At 34.6% G+C, this 17,583-nt stretch overlaps 1 protein-coding gene across 11 annotated transcripts in view; it reads left to right on the top strand.

The window, feature by feature from the left end:
* NLGN1 (neuroligin 1) overlaps nucleotides 1–17,583 on the top strand; it is a 907,355-nt gene that overhangs the window by 875,479 nt on the left and 14,293 nt on the right. For 8 of the 11 annotated variants that reach the window (XM_064378630.1, XM_064378628.1, XM_064378634.1 and 5 more), the window contains 2 exons: nucleotides 12,477–12,689; nucleotides 16,382–17,171. In XM_064378630.1, the coding sequence (XP_064234700.1) occupies nucleotides 12,477–12,689; nucleotides 16,382–17,171 (1,003 nt within the window). The remainder of the gene's footprint in view (nucleotides 1–12,476; nucleotides 12,690–16,381; nucleotides 17,172–17,583) is intronic. The other 3 variants (XM_064378633.1, XM_064378635.1, XM_064378637.1) reach the window with 1 other exon arrangement.

The following is a 17,583-nucleotide window of genomic DNA, read 5'->3' as shown; positions in this document are numbered from 1 at the left end:
CCCCGACATAAAAGATTTATTTTCAATTACAAATCTGAGCTTAATGTGAGGGCACCCTGGGGGAGATTCAGATCACTGCCTCTTCTAAATTGACCTTCTACTTGTTTCAATATTTCCTTCTCTGCTGAACAGCATTCCATGACCCTCGGAGCTGAAGATCCATATTAGCTACTGTAGTAATTCCATCCCTAGGAAAACTTTTGAAAAATTTCTGTAACTGAAGGCCAAGTTACATGAATAATTTTCTCCTTGGTGAGCCTTCACTGGCTAACACAGCAATAGATTTGGAGCTTCAGACAGCACCTCCAGTGGATTGCAGAAGCCAATATCACCATGTTGCTTAAATTTGAGTAGAATCCAAAAGCAAAAGATTATTCCAATTTTCAATATTAGGTAGATTAATTGTAAACAGCTAACTCAGAACTATCATATATTCCCTTGGCATTAGTAAACAAGATTCCTTGAGGCTAGCTGCTGATACTGCTACGCTGGCTGCTGGAATCAGGGGTTTGCCTCAGGATATTTCAGTTCCCTATTCCAGTGCCTTTATGTGCACTTAGCAGATGCACCAAACACATACCATATGGACCTAATATAGCATTGGCAAGCTTGTCTCTTAAAACTACTAATTGTAATTTCTTAGGAAAAGTCCTTTTAAAATTTTTTTGTAATTTAAAATCTGGGGTAGTGAGAAACTTGAATTATCTTTCAAGTTTTATCAGAAACCTGATTGTTGAAAAGTAGCTTAATGTAATTTTCTTTATACTATAGCTTTCACTATATCTAATGAGACTTTTCTCTCTACGTGTGTTTTTAAAACTTTCATTGCAGAATACTTACACCATTCTTGGTTTTCACCTTTGAGTCTCATTATTATGCCTGTAATCATGGATAATTGTATTAGATGAAAATAAACATATTACCTTCACTTAGTTTATTTTATAGATATTTGGGGTTTCTGTAGTGATTGTATCTACATAATGTCAGGAATGGTAGATACTATCTACCATTTGGGTCCAGTTTTTCCTTTCCTTTAGAAATATAAGAGTAATTTCTAGATTAGATGACCACTTTTAACTACAGGAAAAATTAATAAAGGTATATAAAACAGGCCTCATATATTCATTTCTAGTTTTTGTAAACACAGTATCATCTAACTATATTTGTATTTAGGCTATGCATAAAAACAAATCATTAGCTAATTCTCCCTTGTTATATATATTTTGACTAATTTTTTTCCAGAATCAAAGGTGCTTAGAAATAGCCACCTTTAACTTCCTAAGTATTTATGATACACCACTATATGTGTGACACTTTGCCTGATACGGGGGTGGGGTTAAATAAATAATTCCAATTCATTGCTGGTACACACTTAAAAAAGAATGTCTAGATTAAACTGGATGTTTAGAGGAAGGCAGGATTAACCATGTTTGAAGTCCTCCCAAAATCATTTAAGCTAAGCCTTAGAGACTGAAGAAGTTGACCATTTAAACAAGTCGAAGAGCAGTGGTACTTTGCAGAGAAGAATCTGTGAATGAGTGATGATGATAAAACCAGCCAAACTCCCTCTCACTGCAAAGACTAGAATATTTTGATCACTTTTGAGATTTAAAGAGAATATTTAGGTTATTATAGTACTAAGCCTTTCTTTCTCTTTCTTTCTTTCTTTTTCTTTCTTTTCTTTCTTTCCTTCTGTCTTTCTTTTTCTTTCTTTCTTTCTTTCCTCCCTCCCTTCCTTTTTTTTTGAGACAAAGTGTCACTCTGTTGCCCAGGCTGGAGTGCAATAGTGTGATCTCAGCTTACTGCAACCTCTGATTCCTGGACTCAAATGATCCTCCCATTTCAGCCTCCTAAGTACCTGGGACTACAGGCATGTACTACCATGCCCAGCTAATTTTTGGAGTTTTTGTACAGATAGGGTTTTGCCATGTTGCCCAGGTTGGTCTCAAACTCCTGTGCTCAAGTGATCTACCCACCTTGGTCTCCCAAAATGTTGAGATTACAGGCATGAGCCACTGCTCCTGGACTTGTTGAACAGAAAAGTTTTATTCAAAAATCATAAAGGAAGTTTTAAATGTATTGAGCGTAGCATATGTTAATGTTCTCTCATTCCCAGGGAATTGTGATAATCAAGTCAAAGGCCAAGTTCATTAAGCTACATGCTCCATCAAGCAAGAGACTATAGTAATAGAAGTCCTACCAGGAAGTTCATTCATTTTTTATTTATTTATTATTTCATGAAATATTTATTCTATGGAAATTAAGCTAGGTGTCAGGAACACAAAGGTATTACTCTGTTTATTCAGGGACATAGGCCAATACACCAGTGGCAACAGTGTGTCAAGAGCACCAATGGAGGTAAATCCAGAGATTGTTTGCTAAGTCATCTTCTCTACACCTCTCCCAAGTGCTGTCCCACTTCTCAGACAACATTTAAAATATTCAAGGAAAGCCGATTCCTTGCCCTTCTCATTTTCTTTATTTTTTCTAGTGACATAATCTACATAACTCATATTACTATGCTATGTCCATAATCTATGAAATTGAAGCCATTAAAAATATTTTTATCTAGGATGAATTATAGGCATATTAGTGCTTTCAATTTTTGTTTGGTGTGTGCATGTGTGTTTTTGTGTGTGTGGTGGTATGTTGGTACATGTGTGATGTATGTGAGGTTTTTTAGTATTGTTCTAGATTGTGGCTTTACCCCATTTTATACTTCATTGTTAGAAATGAAATACCCCTATGCTCCAAAATTTAGCAATAAGCTTCAGTTTTTGTTTCCTGTAATTACTAGAATTTTTAAATAATTTTCATATGTAAAAATCAACTCAAAATGAATTAAAAACATAAATGTAAAACCCAAAACTGTAAAAACCTTAGAAGAAAACCTAGGCAATATCATTCAGGTCACAGGCACAGGCAAAGATTTCATGATGAAGACACCAAAAGCAATTACAAAAAAAAAAACAAAAATTGACAAATGGGATCTTATTAAATGAAATGCTTCCACACAGCAAAGAAACTATCAACAAAGTAAACAAATAATCTACCAAATGGAAGAAAATTTTTGCAACCTATCCGTCTGACAAAGGTCTAATATCCAACATCTCTAAGAAACTTAAACGAATTTATTAGAAAAAATCTACTCATTAAAGAGTGGGCAAAAGACATGAGCAGACACTTCTCAAAGGAAGGCATACATGCAGCTAGCAAACATCTGAAAAAAAGCTCATAATCACTGGTCTTTAGAGAAATACAAATAAAAACCACAGTGAGATGCCATCTCACACCAGTCAGAATGATGATTATCAAAAAGTCAAAAAACAACAGATGCTGGTAAGATTGTGGAGAAAAAAAGAATGCTTTTACACTGTCGATGGGAGTGTAAATTAGTTTAATCATTGTGAGAGTGTGGCAATTCCTCAAAAACCTAGGGGCAGAAATACCATGTGACTTTGTATTTTTTTCAGTAAAAATGGATGAGTGGTTTATTCTACTTAATGAAATAGATGATAATAAAGAAAATGTCAAATTTAGTTAGTTGATTATAGCCAGAGTATTTTTATACAACATATATTAAGCGCCCTGCATACCAAAAACATTATCTCTTTTAATAATGATAATTTTATGGGGTAGATGCTATTACTAATATTGTCTATTAGGAAACTAAGACTCAGAGAGACTAATTTACACAATAATTTGCTCACAAACCCGTGTTAGTCTGTTTGTGTTGCTATAAAGGAACCTAAGGCTGGGGAATTTATACAGAAAAGAGATTTATTTGGCTCATGGTTCTGCAGTCTATACAAGAAACATCATACCAGCATCTGCTTCTGGTGAGAGCCTCTGGCTTCCACTCATGGCAGGAGGCAGAGAGGAGCCACTGTGTCACATGAGGAGGTGAACAGGACATTCATGAAGGATCTGCTCCCATTACCCAAACTCCTCCTAATAGGTCCCTCCTCCAACAGTGGGGATCAAATTTCAGCATGAGATTTGGAGGAGACGGATACCCAAACTATATCAGCATCCTGGTTATCCTACTAAGTCTGACTCTCTTTTTAGGTCCCTCCTCCAACAGTGGGGATCAAATTTCAGCATGAGATTTGGAGGAGACGGATACCCAAACTATATCAGCATCCTGGTTATCCTACTAAGTCTGACTCTCTTTTTACCACACTAACTGTAGGGGGAATCTCAACAGCCTCTCAAACTTTAGGACCTTGGCCCGTATTCTAGACGTATATTCGGGGATAGCCTACTGAGCCATGTGTCCTCTAATCTCAGATAAGCCCCACCCCAGATTGTCCTATTTTCTTCTCGTCAAAGCTATTGTCACCCACACTGCATCTTAGGGTACTTTCCCTCAAGGTTGGCTGCTGAGAGGGTTTTTCCTAAGTTCTCACCTCATTGCTGCCATCTAAGAAAGATACATAGACCTCTTTCATTTGGAAGGTTAAATTGTTACTCTTCTGTGTTAATAGAAAATTATAACATATTAATGCTATCCTTCATTCAGCAAACATGCATATAATAACAATTTGGGGACAAGTATGTGGATAGAGCTTCTAGCCTAGAAAAAATATAAAGAATATGAATAACTTATAAATACTACATTACAAAGCACACATACACATATGCATAGGTTACAATGGGAACACTTAAGATTAAACAGTTAGAAAATCACAAAATTTGTATAGTTTCTATTGTTCCAGAAGCTACACGGTATAATTCTGAAGTATATAGTTTCTGAGGACCTTTCTTATATGATAGATATTGTCATTTCTTCAATGTCATGCTTTGAAGTACACTATGTCTTTAAATCACTAGACATATTCCACATATTCAGAGCAATTAGAAATGAAGAATCTGATTTCATTTGACTCAAAAGCCCTTTTAGGAGGGGTATTTCTTCTTTTTTCACTTCTTTGGGAGAGAAGTTATTCAAAATGCATAGGAACTTTGTAAAATTTAATACCAGGTTTGTTGTCCAGATACACATAGATAGGAAGTACACAGTAGCCTCAATCAGGGAGTGCTGGATAAGCTTTTCTTAAGACACACACCAATAAAACACTAACAGCCTTAAATTGGGATGAAGAATATGGGTTTGATGATGGGAGTGGGGATTACTTTTTCCTTAGTATCTTGGGCCGTTCTTGAAATGGGAATGGTATACATGATACAGAGCTAAGTAAATCAGGGCCCTTTTTCCTAGCCATTACTATCTAAATTGGGAACAAATCTGTTTAAAATAAATATTTTGGTCTTATTTGGGGAAAGGAATCACAAAATGTTAATATTGAGTGTAATATAGAAGGAACAATCTCACCTCTTTACCTTGGAGATGGTAAAACTTTGGAATTTGTAAACTGAAAACCAAAGAAATATCTGTAAGTTTTTCTTTCCAGGCATCTACTTACAGTCATCTTCTTCTTTCCCACTGTACTCCCCTGTCTCCAGCTGTGGGTGATCAGAAGCCATGGCCGGTAACACAGTGTGTTATTTCTGAGACAAGTCATTAAAGAGCAAATTATCTTAGAAGAAATTAGTAAGTAGATTCACCAAAACATAAAATTTTGGAAATACCACCAAGTTGTATAATGTTAAGATATTAACCTCATTTCGGAGCCAAGTTTTTTTTCCAGAGGATACAGACAAAAGGGAAATTATTTGTACTTTGTCCTTCATTGCTTTCTAAGAATTTAGAAGTAGCTTACAAGGGAACACAATAGCAAGGCAGCTAGCTATATATGGTGAATAAATGGCATGTGTGTGTTCTTTTCCCGAATTACAGACCCTAAGTGGTCCAATTTGGATAATTTTTTATTAGATGGTAAAAAAATTAACATTAAATTTATCATTGTAACCATTTTTACATATACAGTTCAGTAACTGTATTAATATATTAATATGTTAATATACTTAGTATATTCACGTTGTTTAGCAACAGATCTCTAGGAACTTTTTCATACAGCACTAAAACTGTATACTCATGAAATACTGATACCCTCTTCCTCTCTTTCCACAGCTCTAGGTAATTACCTTTCTAATTTCTGTTTCTATTATTTTGACTATTTTTTATATTTCCTATGAGTAGAATTCTACAATATTTGCTTTTTTTGTAACTGGCTTTATTTCACACAGCATATTGTCTTTAGAGGCTCATCTGTGTGGTAGCATGTAACAAGATTTGTTTGTTTTTTAAAGCTACATAATATTCCATCATATATGTATTATCTTTATCTGTATTTTCTTTTTACATTCATCTATAAATGAACACTTGGGTTGCTTCCCCTTAGCTATTACAAATAATGCTTAGATGAACATGGACTTAGACATTTCTTGTTGGGATCCTACTTTGGATTCTTTTGTATATATACCCAGAAGAAGGATGCTGAATCATATTCTAATCCTCTGTTTAATTTTTTGAGGCATCTCAGTATTATTTTTGATAAGGGCCACATGTTTTACATTCCCACCAAAACAGGGGTTGCAAATCTTCTACATTCTTGCCAACACGGAGTATTTCCTATTGCTTGATAGTAGCCATCCTATGGGTATGAGGGGATAGCACAGTGTGGGTTTGATTTGCATTTTTTAATGATTAGCAATGTTGAATATCTTTTCATGTGTTTATCATGCATTTGTATATCATTTTGAAGAAATGTCTATTTAAGTCCTTTGCCCATATTTTAATTAGGTTATTTATGTTTTTTTGTTGTTGTCTTGTTGTAAAAATTTCTGGATATTAAATGCTTTATCAGACATATTATTTGCAACTGTTTTCTCCCATTCTGTTGATTTCCTTTCACTCTGTTGATTTTTTTTTTTATTTGCAGATGTTTTGATGTTTGGTGTAGTCTTATTTATTTTTTATTTTTTTCCTGTGCATTTAGTTTAATATCCAAGAAAACCTTGCCAAATCTAATTTCCTGAAGTTCTTAATCTATGTTTTATTTTAGGAGTTTCATAGTTTTGGGTTTTTTATTTTGAGTAAATTTTTATATAGTGTATGCTGAGAATTCAACTTTATTGTTCTGTATCTAGTTATGCAGTTTTCCCAACATCGTTTGCTAAAGAAACTGTACTTTTGCCATTGTATAGTCTTGGCACCTTTGTCAAGAATCATTTGGCCATATATGCTTAATTTTAGGGATTTTAATACATTCTATTTTAAATAATTTTGACTCAAAAAGAAGTAAAGGGAAACTAATCATATTCTAGCATGAAGATTTTATTTTCATATAGCTGTGTTACCCCATTAGAGGAGAATATTTTTCAAACGTGAGTACTGACAGATAGAAGAGAGACTTCCCTGCTGAAAGTTTGGAGGTTAATTGACTAATTAGAAGGATTTCAAGGGTCTAAGAAGAAAAGAGGAGGACTTGGAATAAGTCCGTGACATGAAGTTTAAGGCTGAAGACAGAGACAGAATGCAGAAAAAGACATGCCTGGACTTGGCCACTGAAAAGATAAGGAGAGTTAAGACATAGGATTTCTAGTCAGATTTTTAGCATGAAATAAATAAAACCTTGAAAAATTCAAGGTTTTATTTCCACAGTTTTAAATTCTTTTATGTTTAAGCTGCAAAGTCCTCAATTAGCTATTTTTCTGATCTGTATTCCCAAGTCTCTAGAAGGTGTCTCACTATCAGTCAGAGTCTCACGTCTGCAAGGCTGGCTCTTCAATACTCAGTATAGTCTCTATTTTAAAATACTTAGCAATGTGACTCAAAGAACAAACCACAGTCATCTGTAGCCAGGCAACAGCATTCATAAACACTGCAAATTTCTTTCCTAATTTATAGCCTGAGCTACATAATGTGGACTGAAAGGAATATTCTATTCTATTCAGTGTTTCTAGAAATTAACAACTATAAACATAGACACTCAAATATGCCTCCCTTAAAAATGGAGGAAGCAAAGCATAGTATAGAACCACTGTCATCTTAAATTTCTGACATCCTAGATGTCATCTCAAATGTAAACAGTCTGCATTTTTTTTAAACCTTCTAACGATACTTGTACATGGTTGCTTGGTTGTATTATAAGAGACCTAAGTATAAATTGGGTTAACCAATAAACTGCAGGGCTACCGCCTGACAATTTAAATTAGTTCCTTTCACACATCTTAGGATCTGCCTATCAGAGAGTTATGAGTTCCATATACAATAGTAGCCCAAGCCAATACCTTGGTCACAGTAATTACCAGTTATTTATTTTCCCCTTGTCCAATTTATTTTAGGCCTGGTCTTATTTTTCCATTCCAAGAGCCTATGCACCCGTGTTCAATTACCTAGTTTCTCTCTAGCACTTGAAACTAACTCTAGTTGCCAGATCATGTAAACAGAAAATTCAAGCTAAGCCTGCTCAGTAGATGTAATCAACTTGGTAGAACTAGTAGTTTCATGTCGGAACCACAAATGGAAATGTTTTTTGATAGAATGAGTTTTTAGGTGGGAAGACTGGCATTAAATAAATTCTATTTGAACACATAGGTGAATGACAATTGTAGTAGATATATGAACCAGTCAAATGATTTTTAGCATAATTATAATTATGAATTTTGAGAGTTTGCCTTAAGTTTAAAATTACTAATCGTTAAAGTTTTATATTCCTGACTCAAGTAAATTAAGTAGTTAAAATTTTTTTGGAAAATTTTGTACTTTTTTTCTGAAAAGAAAAAGTTTGTTTTTATAGTCATTATTGTTCTATTTTACAAAAATAATAATGTGTCATTGTGTTATGACAATAATTAGTCACAGATTCCAGGAGTTTAAAATGAGGATCGAGAAAAGCCTGATAAAGTAGCCACTATCTGTTAAGAATGATTTAAGTGACATTAAAGGAAAAGTCTTCTCCAAAGTGATCATGAAGTGAGGACTCTGCAAAATTGAATTCCCCCATGAATGGACTATCGTTGAGCATGTCAATGTAAAGTTTCAGCTAGAGTGATCTGAAACGGTTGTGCTGTTAAGGACGTAACAGCTAAGTCAATTTAAAAAGAACTTTAAATTACTACTTCACTAGATACCAAGGTGTAAAGAAGGCTGTCAATGTACATCGCTTGGGTAATTAGCAAACTGTATCTCTTTTGAGCAGCAATTTATTTAACTTTCCTCATTTTGTCCACTTAGCTTAGCCACAGGCTGTTGTTTGAATGTACTATCAGTAATCAAAAAATGTATGCAAGTATATATCTCCCTGCCAGGTCTGAAGATCTGTGATTTGATTGGTCAGCTGGCCTTAATAAAGACAGCTGCTGTCAGTTTTTCCTAATATCACACACAACGTGGTCCTCTAAATTCATGCTAATGATTATTTAGTTTCAGACAGATGGGTTAGATAGACAGACAGACAGATGATAGATGATAGACAGATAGATAGATAGATAGATATAGACAGATAACAACATACACATGAAAAAACACTAGAATCAAGAGTAAGAGAAATTCAGTACTGAAGGGTAAAAATGGAGCTTGACTGAATAATCTTGGACATTTTGAGGCTACACAACAATAGCTTCTACCCAATGATTTACTCTATTTTCCATGCTGTGGTTTAATAACAAGATTTTTGAATTGAATTGATTTTGTTTAAAACTTTTTCTTGAATATATTACAAGACTTCTTTAGACTATATATAAAGGAGAGGTTACTCTTCAGAGACAATATATTTTAACAGTACTGTTATATAAACATAAAGCTATTTGACTAAAGAGTGCATCTATCACCGGGATTATACAGGGGATACAATTTAGTTAATGTAGAACTAATTGGCTTATTACCATGGTTCCCTACATGCTACGAATTGAATGATGATTATTTTATGAGTAAGTCAATTCTGTACGAATGTAAAGTTTTATTTGAATGTAACTGGAGTAATTCAATATTATTTTGAGAGGAGTTAAATATGAATCCTCATTTTGCACTGAGGGACATAAACTATATTCAGAAACCAAAGTTTTTCTGAATATGTTAATGATATAGAATTATACGTAATAAATTATGAGGTTGGCGTTAAGGATATTGCAGTTTTTGCAATTACTTTTAAATGGCAAAAAAAAGTCAATTACTTTTGCACCAACCTAATAACAAGAGTATTATGTTCTTATTCTTTCACTCACCCTCTCTCTCTTTCTCTTTCTCCCTCCCTCTCTCTTACACACACCCCTCCTTTTTCCTTCAAGAGTTTTTTCTATCTAATGTACAGTGATCCTTCCATAATATTGTTTTCAGAGTCCATGCCAATAGTCTGTCTTTGTAGACCAAAACATTTGTAAGACAATCTTTCAGAAATTTAAACTAATGGTTCTGTCTTATATCAAAGTTCATGTAATAGCAAATAGAGTTAAAAGAGTTCCCTGCCATGCTTCTGTTTTGTATTTTATTACCCTCTAATTTATATGAATATTGAGTATTTGAAAATGCTTCTAAGATGACACCATGAAAATTTCCTTAAATTATTATGCAAATGCAATAAAAGAGAGGGGTATTACCAGAAAATTTTGTTTATTTGAACTGTATTTTTTAAAACATTTATATCAAGGAAAGGTAACATTTTCAGGATCACACACACACACACACACACACACACACACACACACACAAAATAAATTAGAGACTGCAGTTTTATTTCTTGGAATATTTGATCTTGTAGAAAAAAAGAACTAAGCACTTTCGTTTCTTCAAATTTTTCAAAATTATTCAGGAGTATTTGTCTTCATCTATTCCTTTCTACAATGATCCTAAATAATTTCTTGTCCATGTATTCAGTTTGGTTATGGATTTATTTGCTAACCCAATAGGTAGTGTTGTTATGGTTTTCTTTTCATAAATGTAATCTATGTCCTAGCTTACTTTATGAAGTAAAGAGATATATTTCAAATTGAATAAAATAATTTTTACCACAAACATTGAGCTATAATGTTGTTTCTATCATAAGTCTCCAATAAGAGAACTAATTTTTTAAAATTAGTTCTATGAACTTGTTGAGATTAGAAATTATATCCCTGAATATAATCAATTTATATCTAATAGGACTCTAAATATTTTCTACATAGTATAAAATAGTCCATAAGATGGAGTATTTTATGAAACACTTTCTACATTTTCATTTATACTAAATGCAAAAATATATTAGAGAACAGATGTTTGTTTAACAAGTTATAATGAACTCACTATAAAAGCTACTAAGTCAGCTAAATGAGTGAATATGTTTAAGATATTGCTAAAGTAATATATTTGACTCCCCCTTCTACAACTTTCTTTTTTTTTTTTTTTCGAGATAGAGTTTTGCTCTTGTTACCCAGGCTGGAGTGCAATGGCGTGATCTCGGCTCACCGCAACCTCCGCCTCCTGGGTTCAGGCAATTCTCCTGCCTCAGCCTCCTGAGTATCTGGGATTACAGGCACGCGCCACCACTCCCAGCTAAGTTTTTGTATTTTTAGTAGAGACGGGGTTTCACCATGTTGACCAGGATGGTCTCGATCTCTTGACCTTGTGATCCACCCGCCTCGGCCTCCCAAAGTGCTGGGATTACAGGCGTGAGCCACCGCGCCCGGCCCTACAACTTTCAAATGTAAAACAATTACTCAGATCTTAATATCACAATATTTTTTCTATCCTTTCTTCTTTTTTTCAATTGCCCTTGCCATTCTGTCAGTGCAGATCCTTAAACTTTCTCCTCTACCTCCGTTTTCTCTGCTCCTCATTTTCAGATTTACCACATTTTCCTACGCATTTTCAGGTTTACTATAAAGCAGAGCTTTGAGCATTTCAGAAATATGTGTTTGAACTTTTCGAAAAAACCTTCAATTATTCTACACCATTTGCTAATTGAGAAGCTCCCCTCAGTTTGGCATTTAAAGTAGTGTTAAATGTGGTCTCCAGTCACCCTTGGCACAGTAATTCTTTCTTAATCATTGATAAAAAATGTATATATTTATGTGCAAGAAGAGTTGTATATAATTTTATGGAGTTTACAAAACCTTTCTCTACAGGTCTTAGAGAAATACCTGCCTGCTGTACACATTTCTATCCTGCCACTCTGCCCCAAACATCTAACATTCCAACCGTGTTCGATGACAAGCAACTTGAGGACAGACATGGTGTTTTCTGCAAAATGCACATTCACATAAGCCCCCTGATACTATCCAGATATCTCCACCAAGTAACTTGGCCCCTGGAACGTCTTTCCTGAGGTTTTCAGAACGTTTGCATTCCCTTTATCTGCCCCAGTTTTCTGTTATCTGGAAAAGTTGGGAGGCATTTGGGGAAGATGATGTCATTTTTCAGATTTCACCCACTATTATTCTTGCTAAAGTAAATTCTTTTTTTATGGTGGAAAATAATTTCTACTAATGAACTTGGACTGTGCTTACCTTGATTAATACAGGCTTCATTTATTTAAATTTGATGTCTATTTGATTCATGTCAGCTCAAAAGTGTTTTCTGAATTTATATTTTTCAGGTTTCTTGAGTACAGGGGATCAGGCTGCAAAAGGGAACTATGGACTTCTTGATCTCATACAAGCTTTAAGATGGACTAGTGAAAACATTGGATTCTTTGGTGGTGACCCCTTAAGAATCACTGTTTTTGGATCTGGTGCTGGGGGTTCATGTGTCAATCTGCTGACTTTATCCCATTATTCTGAAGGTAACCGTTGGAGCAATTCAACCAAAGGTATTATGCAGGTTGCAAATTTTGACAATTTTGGTGTCTGCATGCCACCACCATCAGTAGTATGTGATGCTCTGTATATTTCTCTGTTCAAACTGAGTGTTAGGTTGAACTCAATAACTGTTTAAAGCTTTGTTTCTTCAGCTTTTCTGTGCATGTTTAAATTTTCATCAAACTCTTTTCTTTGTCTCCTGTGGAGCTTGGTAAGGATGCCCTTTCAAGCACACTTCAGAATAGTTAGCATTATAGTTATTCTTCTTTCCTTCAGGGGGTGATTTGAGGAAAAATCAGACAAAGATGTTCTACGGTTCTGTCATCTTTGTTTATTCAGTGATCAAAATCAAAGATGAGACTTTTTAAATGCAGGAATTGTATATAATCTGTTTTCAAGATAATACACATTTAAAACCCTTTATTAGTATAACTCGGTCCTAAGCTAGTTTGTCCGAAAACATGTGATTTCACTTGTTGTCTGAGTACAGAATGGATTGTTGATTATTTTGCATGCATGATCCAAAATTGTCAAAGCATCAAGATTACTGGTAGAGCTTTTGATTAAAAAGAAAAATACATTAAATTTAGTGTTTTTTCAATTTTTAACTCCAAAAGCATTTTTTCCCCCTAAACTTGGCAAGGCAGCACGGAGTATTGAGGCTGCTGAAATCCATGAAATATGTTTCTTATTTCTGTTTTCTGGCTTTGACATATTTTTCCCAAAGTGCCTGTCCAAGGCTTATCATGTTGTTCTTTAGGAACTCCATCTCCATTTTACTATGCATTTAATCACTCATTCCAACTGCATTATTAATTTGAAATTTCACAAGAGTATTGTTGAAGAAATTTGCAAAGCAAATACTTTTTCTCCATTATTTATGTATAATAGGAAGACAGAGACTATATAAAAAATAGACCAGGTTTTAATTTCTGACTTTTTAATTGTCATTGTATACACATGAAGAAAGTATATACTGTAAAGTATAATTCGTGAAGCATCTTTATTTGTAAGATTGAGGGTTGTGATAGGAGCACCAGACATATGATATTTGTTTTTGGTATCAAAAACACATGAATGTTTAATTTCAAAAAGGCAGCCAGTCATTAAATGAGTATGTGTGTGTATATATATATATATATATATATATATATATATATATTTGGAGAATCATATATAGACAATTTATTAACATAGTTTATATTAGCATTTCATTTATATTGGTACAATTCTGATTCAAGATGACAAAATAACACAGGTGAACATTTCCAAGAGAGATTTCATCTGTAAAGACATGGCTTATTTTGAAATAATAAACTTAGCGTTTGTTTAATTAAACAGATTAAGTTGTTCTAACCGTAGTATTTTACTAATGCCACTATGTAGTTACGGCAACACTAAGCCACCTATATGGGTTTCTCAGGGTCCTTTGACCAAAAATTGACATCAAAACCAATTTTGGCTAGTATCAAACCGGCACTGGTTTCAGAGGTGAGTCAGTTAGTTAATCACCTAGCACTGCTAGTCTTCAATGGATGGTGTAGTAAACAGTGGTAAGTGGTTACTCAAACAATTGAAAATACAGCATTTTCTTATATACTTCAGGAAATCTATCTGTACCTGGAAAAAGACATAAACTTAGGTTTGTCCTAAACCCATCTCCAGACTGAGCTGCCTGACTTTACCAGGAGATGCTCAAAAGAGCTCTTGAAATCATCAAGCTGTTTCTGCCTCCAGTGTAGACATAGACTTTAAAGGCAATAAACTCCACAAAGGGCTGCGCCAGTGCTCAGGCTTGTATTATACCATGAGTCAACCCCATCTTGCAACCACATAAGAAGCACTTTCACTAATGATAAAATACATGGTATTCCTAATACCATCTTGGTGGCATATTTTAGGATATACTGAACATGATGTGCCTTTCCTTCTAAATCTTTATTGGTATATTTAGTTAATGTCATTGAGTCCCTGAAATGGGAGAGAATATTATAGAAATCACCAGGTTTTTTCTTTAGTTATACAATTTTTAACTTATTTTAACAATATTTTCCTGAGCAAATGTTGATAAACAGCTACACAGTTTTTTTGTTTTTTTATTTTTTTTTTTTTTGAGACGGAGTCTCGCTCTGTTGCCAGGCGCCAGGCTGGAGTGCAGTGGCGCCATCTCGGCTTACTGCAACCTCTGCCTCCCAGGTTCAAGCAATTCTTCCGCCTCAGCCTCCCGGGTAGCTGGGACTACAGGCGCGCGCCACCATGCCCAGCTAATTATTTTTGTATTTTTAGTAGAGACGGGGTTTCACCATGTTGGCCAGGATGGTCTCGATCTCTTGACCTCATGATCCGCCCTCCTCGGCCTCACAAAGTGCTGGGATTACAGGCGTGAGCCACCGCGCCCAGCCACGGTTTTAAAAATTATCTGTATTTGTATCATTTGCTCTTTCATACTTTGTTCTAGTAAACTAAAAAAAGCTTATAAAGATGTCAGAAAACCAAAACAAATTTACATTAATATTGTCAAAATTTTTTAATACCTTTAGAAATATATGGGAACATGTTACAGACATGTTGAATATATAGGCATATTTGGTTAAAAAAAATCTCAAACTTTCCTTCTAATTCAGACACTGCTTCAACACCTTTGTGAAAAGAGTTTTTATCTCATTAACACATATGGATAATTAAGCAAGTGTTTAAATAACTGAAGCACAAAGCTGTATTTGGAAATTGATAATGCATCTAAATATTTAAAAGAAAATAGATAAATGCTATTTTTAAAATAGGAATTTTATTAGAAAAATACCTTAATGAGAAGATAAGATAAAGTGCATTTGTAAATTTGAATGACATGCAGCTCTTATCAAACTGCATAGGGAATCATCATTTACAATTCTTAAATGCAGTTAAGTAAAAAGCAGTGGGTCGTGTGCTTTTCATCTTTTATGATAAAAATAGTAGTGTACATTCAACAGTGGCAAAAGTTAAATCACCCCACACTAAATCTTTTGGCTGATGGTTTTTTCTTTAACCTAGTGAAAACACTTCAAATGTTATGTCTTCTTCTGAAAGATGAATATTCAGCATACTATGTCTGACATGAAGATCTGGAAAGAGTATGTCTAAAGTGATATTCTGTTTTGTGTGAGTCCAGGGCCATCCCCAGGGTATAAACAAACAGCCAGCTCCAGTCATTGTATGAGCCTTTAAAAATTCTTTTTCAAATAACATCTAGTTAAAACAAATACATAGAACTATTTCGAAGGAGGATAGACATAGACAAACCGGAGGAAATATTCCAAATGGACAATGCTGGAGAACTAAACAGGACAAGATTGGTCCCATCTGGTTAATGTTGATGATAATATAAGTATTTACACACTCATTGAAGAAGATGTTTGAGACTTTTTACCACTACACCTTCTCCTTTTCTTCTTTCCTCCTACCTCTTTGAGACTCTACACAGTTTAGACTTCTTGATCCCTAAGGCAGGTGCCACTCAAAGCACAAGACTTAGGTCTACCTTTCTAATCCACTGTACCCTGTGGATGGCTTTGTGTACTTCCTTTAAGCAAAAATGTCTCTATCTCCCTGTTTCTTGAGTTGTATCTGGGTTTTTATATACATGTCTAAAATATAAGATGTTACTGTTTTACCACAACATTACTCAAAGATCATCTGAAATTCTTTGTTGATTTTCCCATAGGACTTTTTCAACGAGCAATAGCTCAAAGTGGAACAGCCCTTTCCAGCTGGGCTGTTAGTTTTCAACCTGCAAAATATGCTAGAATGTTGGCCACAAAAGTTGGTTGCAATGTCTCAGATACAGTAGAGTTAGTGGAATGCCTCCAGAAGAAGCCTTACAAAGAACTTGTTGACCAAGATATTCAACCAGCTAGATACCACATAGCCTTTGGACCTGTGATTGATGGTGATGTAATACCAGACGACCCTCAGATATTGATGGAGCAAGGAGAGTTTCTCAACTATGATATAATGTTAGGAGTGAACCAAGGGGAAGGATTAAAATTTGTTGAAAATATAGTAGATAGCGATGATGGTATATCAGCTAGTGATTTTGACTTTGCTGTTTCAAATTTTGTTGATAATTTATATGGATATCCTGAAGGCAAAGATGTCTTGAGAGAAACCATTAAGTTCATGTATACTGACTGGGCTGACCGTCATAACCCTGAAACCAGAAGAAAGACATTATTGGCTTTGTTTACGGACCATCAGTGGGTGGCACCAGCTGTAGCCACAGCAGATCTTCACTCAAACTTTGGTTCACCTACGTACTTCTATGCCTTTTACCATCATTGCCAAACAGATCAGGTTCCAGCTTGGGCTGATGCAGCCCATGGAGACGAGGTTCCCTACGTACTGGGAATCCCCATGATTGGCCCGACAGAGTTATTTCCTTGCAATTTCTCCAAAAACGATGTGATGCTGAGTGCAGTTGTAATGACATACTGGACAAATTTTGCTAAAACTGGGTATGTACCTAAGGAATGAAGTTAATAGAAATATTATCTTAACTATTTAAAAATAATAGATATTTGTGCCCAAATCATTTAATATCAGATTAATACCAGCAACATATTAAATTCCTTTATTCAAAATTAATTCTATATTATGGTGTTTTTAAAAGTCATTGCTTTATTATTTCTGGTGTTTTAGAATGTTAAGAAAGTACATATGTGGATTGCATTACTTAATTACATCTGCTTTGGGTTTTTGAATTACACAGGGCTTACTGCTCAGCGGTAACAAGAATTATTTTATAGTGCTCTCTAATTCACAACACTCTTTAATCCTTCCAACTATCTTCTGAACCTGGCAGATCAGGTACTATTAATCCCACTTGACAAAAAAGAGAATTGAGGCTCTGGGAACTTGATAGAGATG

The sequence above is a fragment of the Aotus nancymaae genome, unplaced genomic scaffold (genome assembly GCF_030222135.1).
Source record: "Aotus nancymaae isolate 86718 unplaced genomic scaffold, 86718_ANA_hifiasm-v0.15.2.pri h1tg000019l, whole genome shotgun sequence".
In the NCBI taxonomy this organism is placed as follows: domain Eukaryota; kingdom Metazoa; phylum Chordata; class Mammalia; order Primates; family Aotidae; genus Aotus; species Aotus nancymaae.
This window is presented reverse-complemented; position numbering and strand designations above follow the sequence as displayed.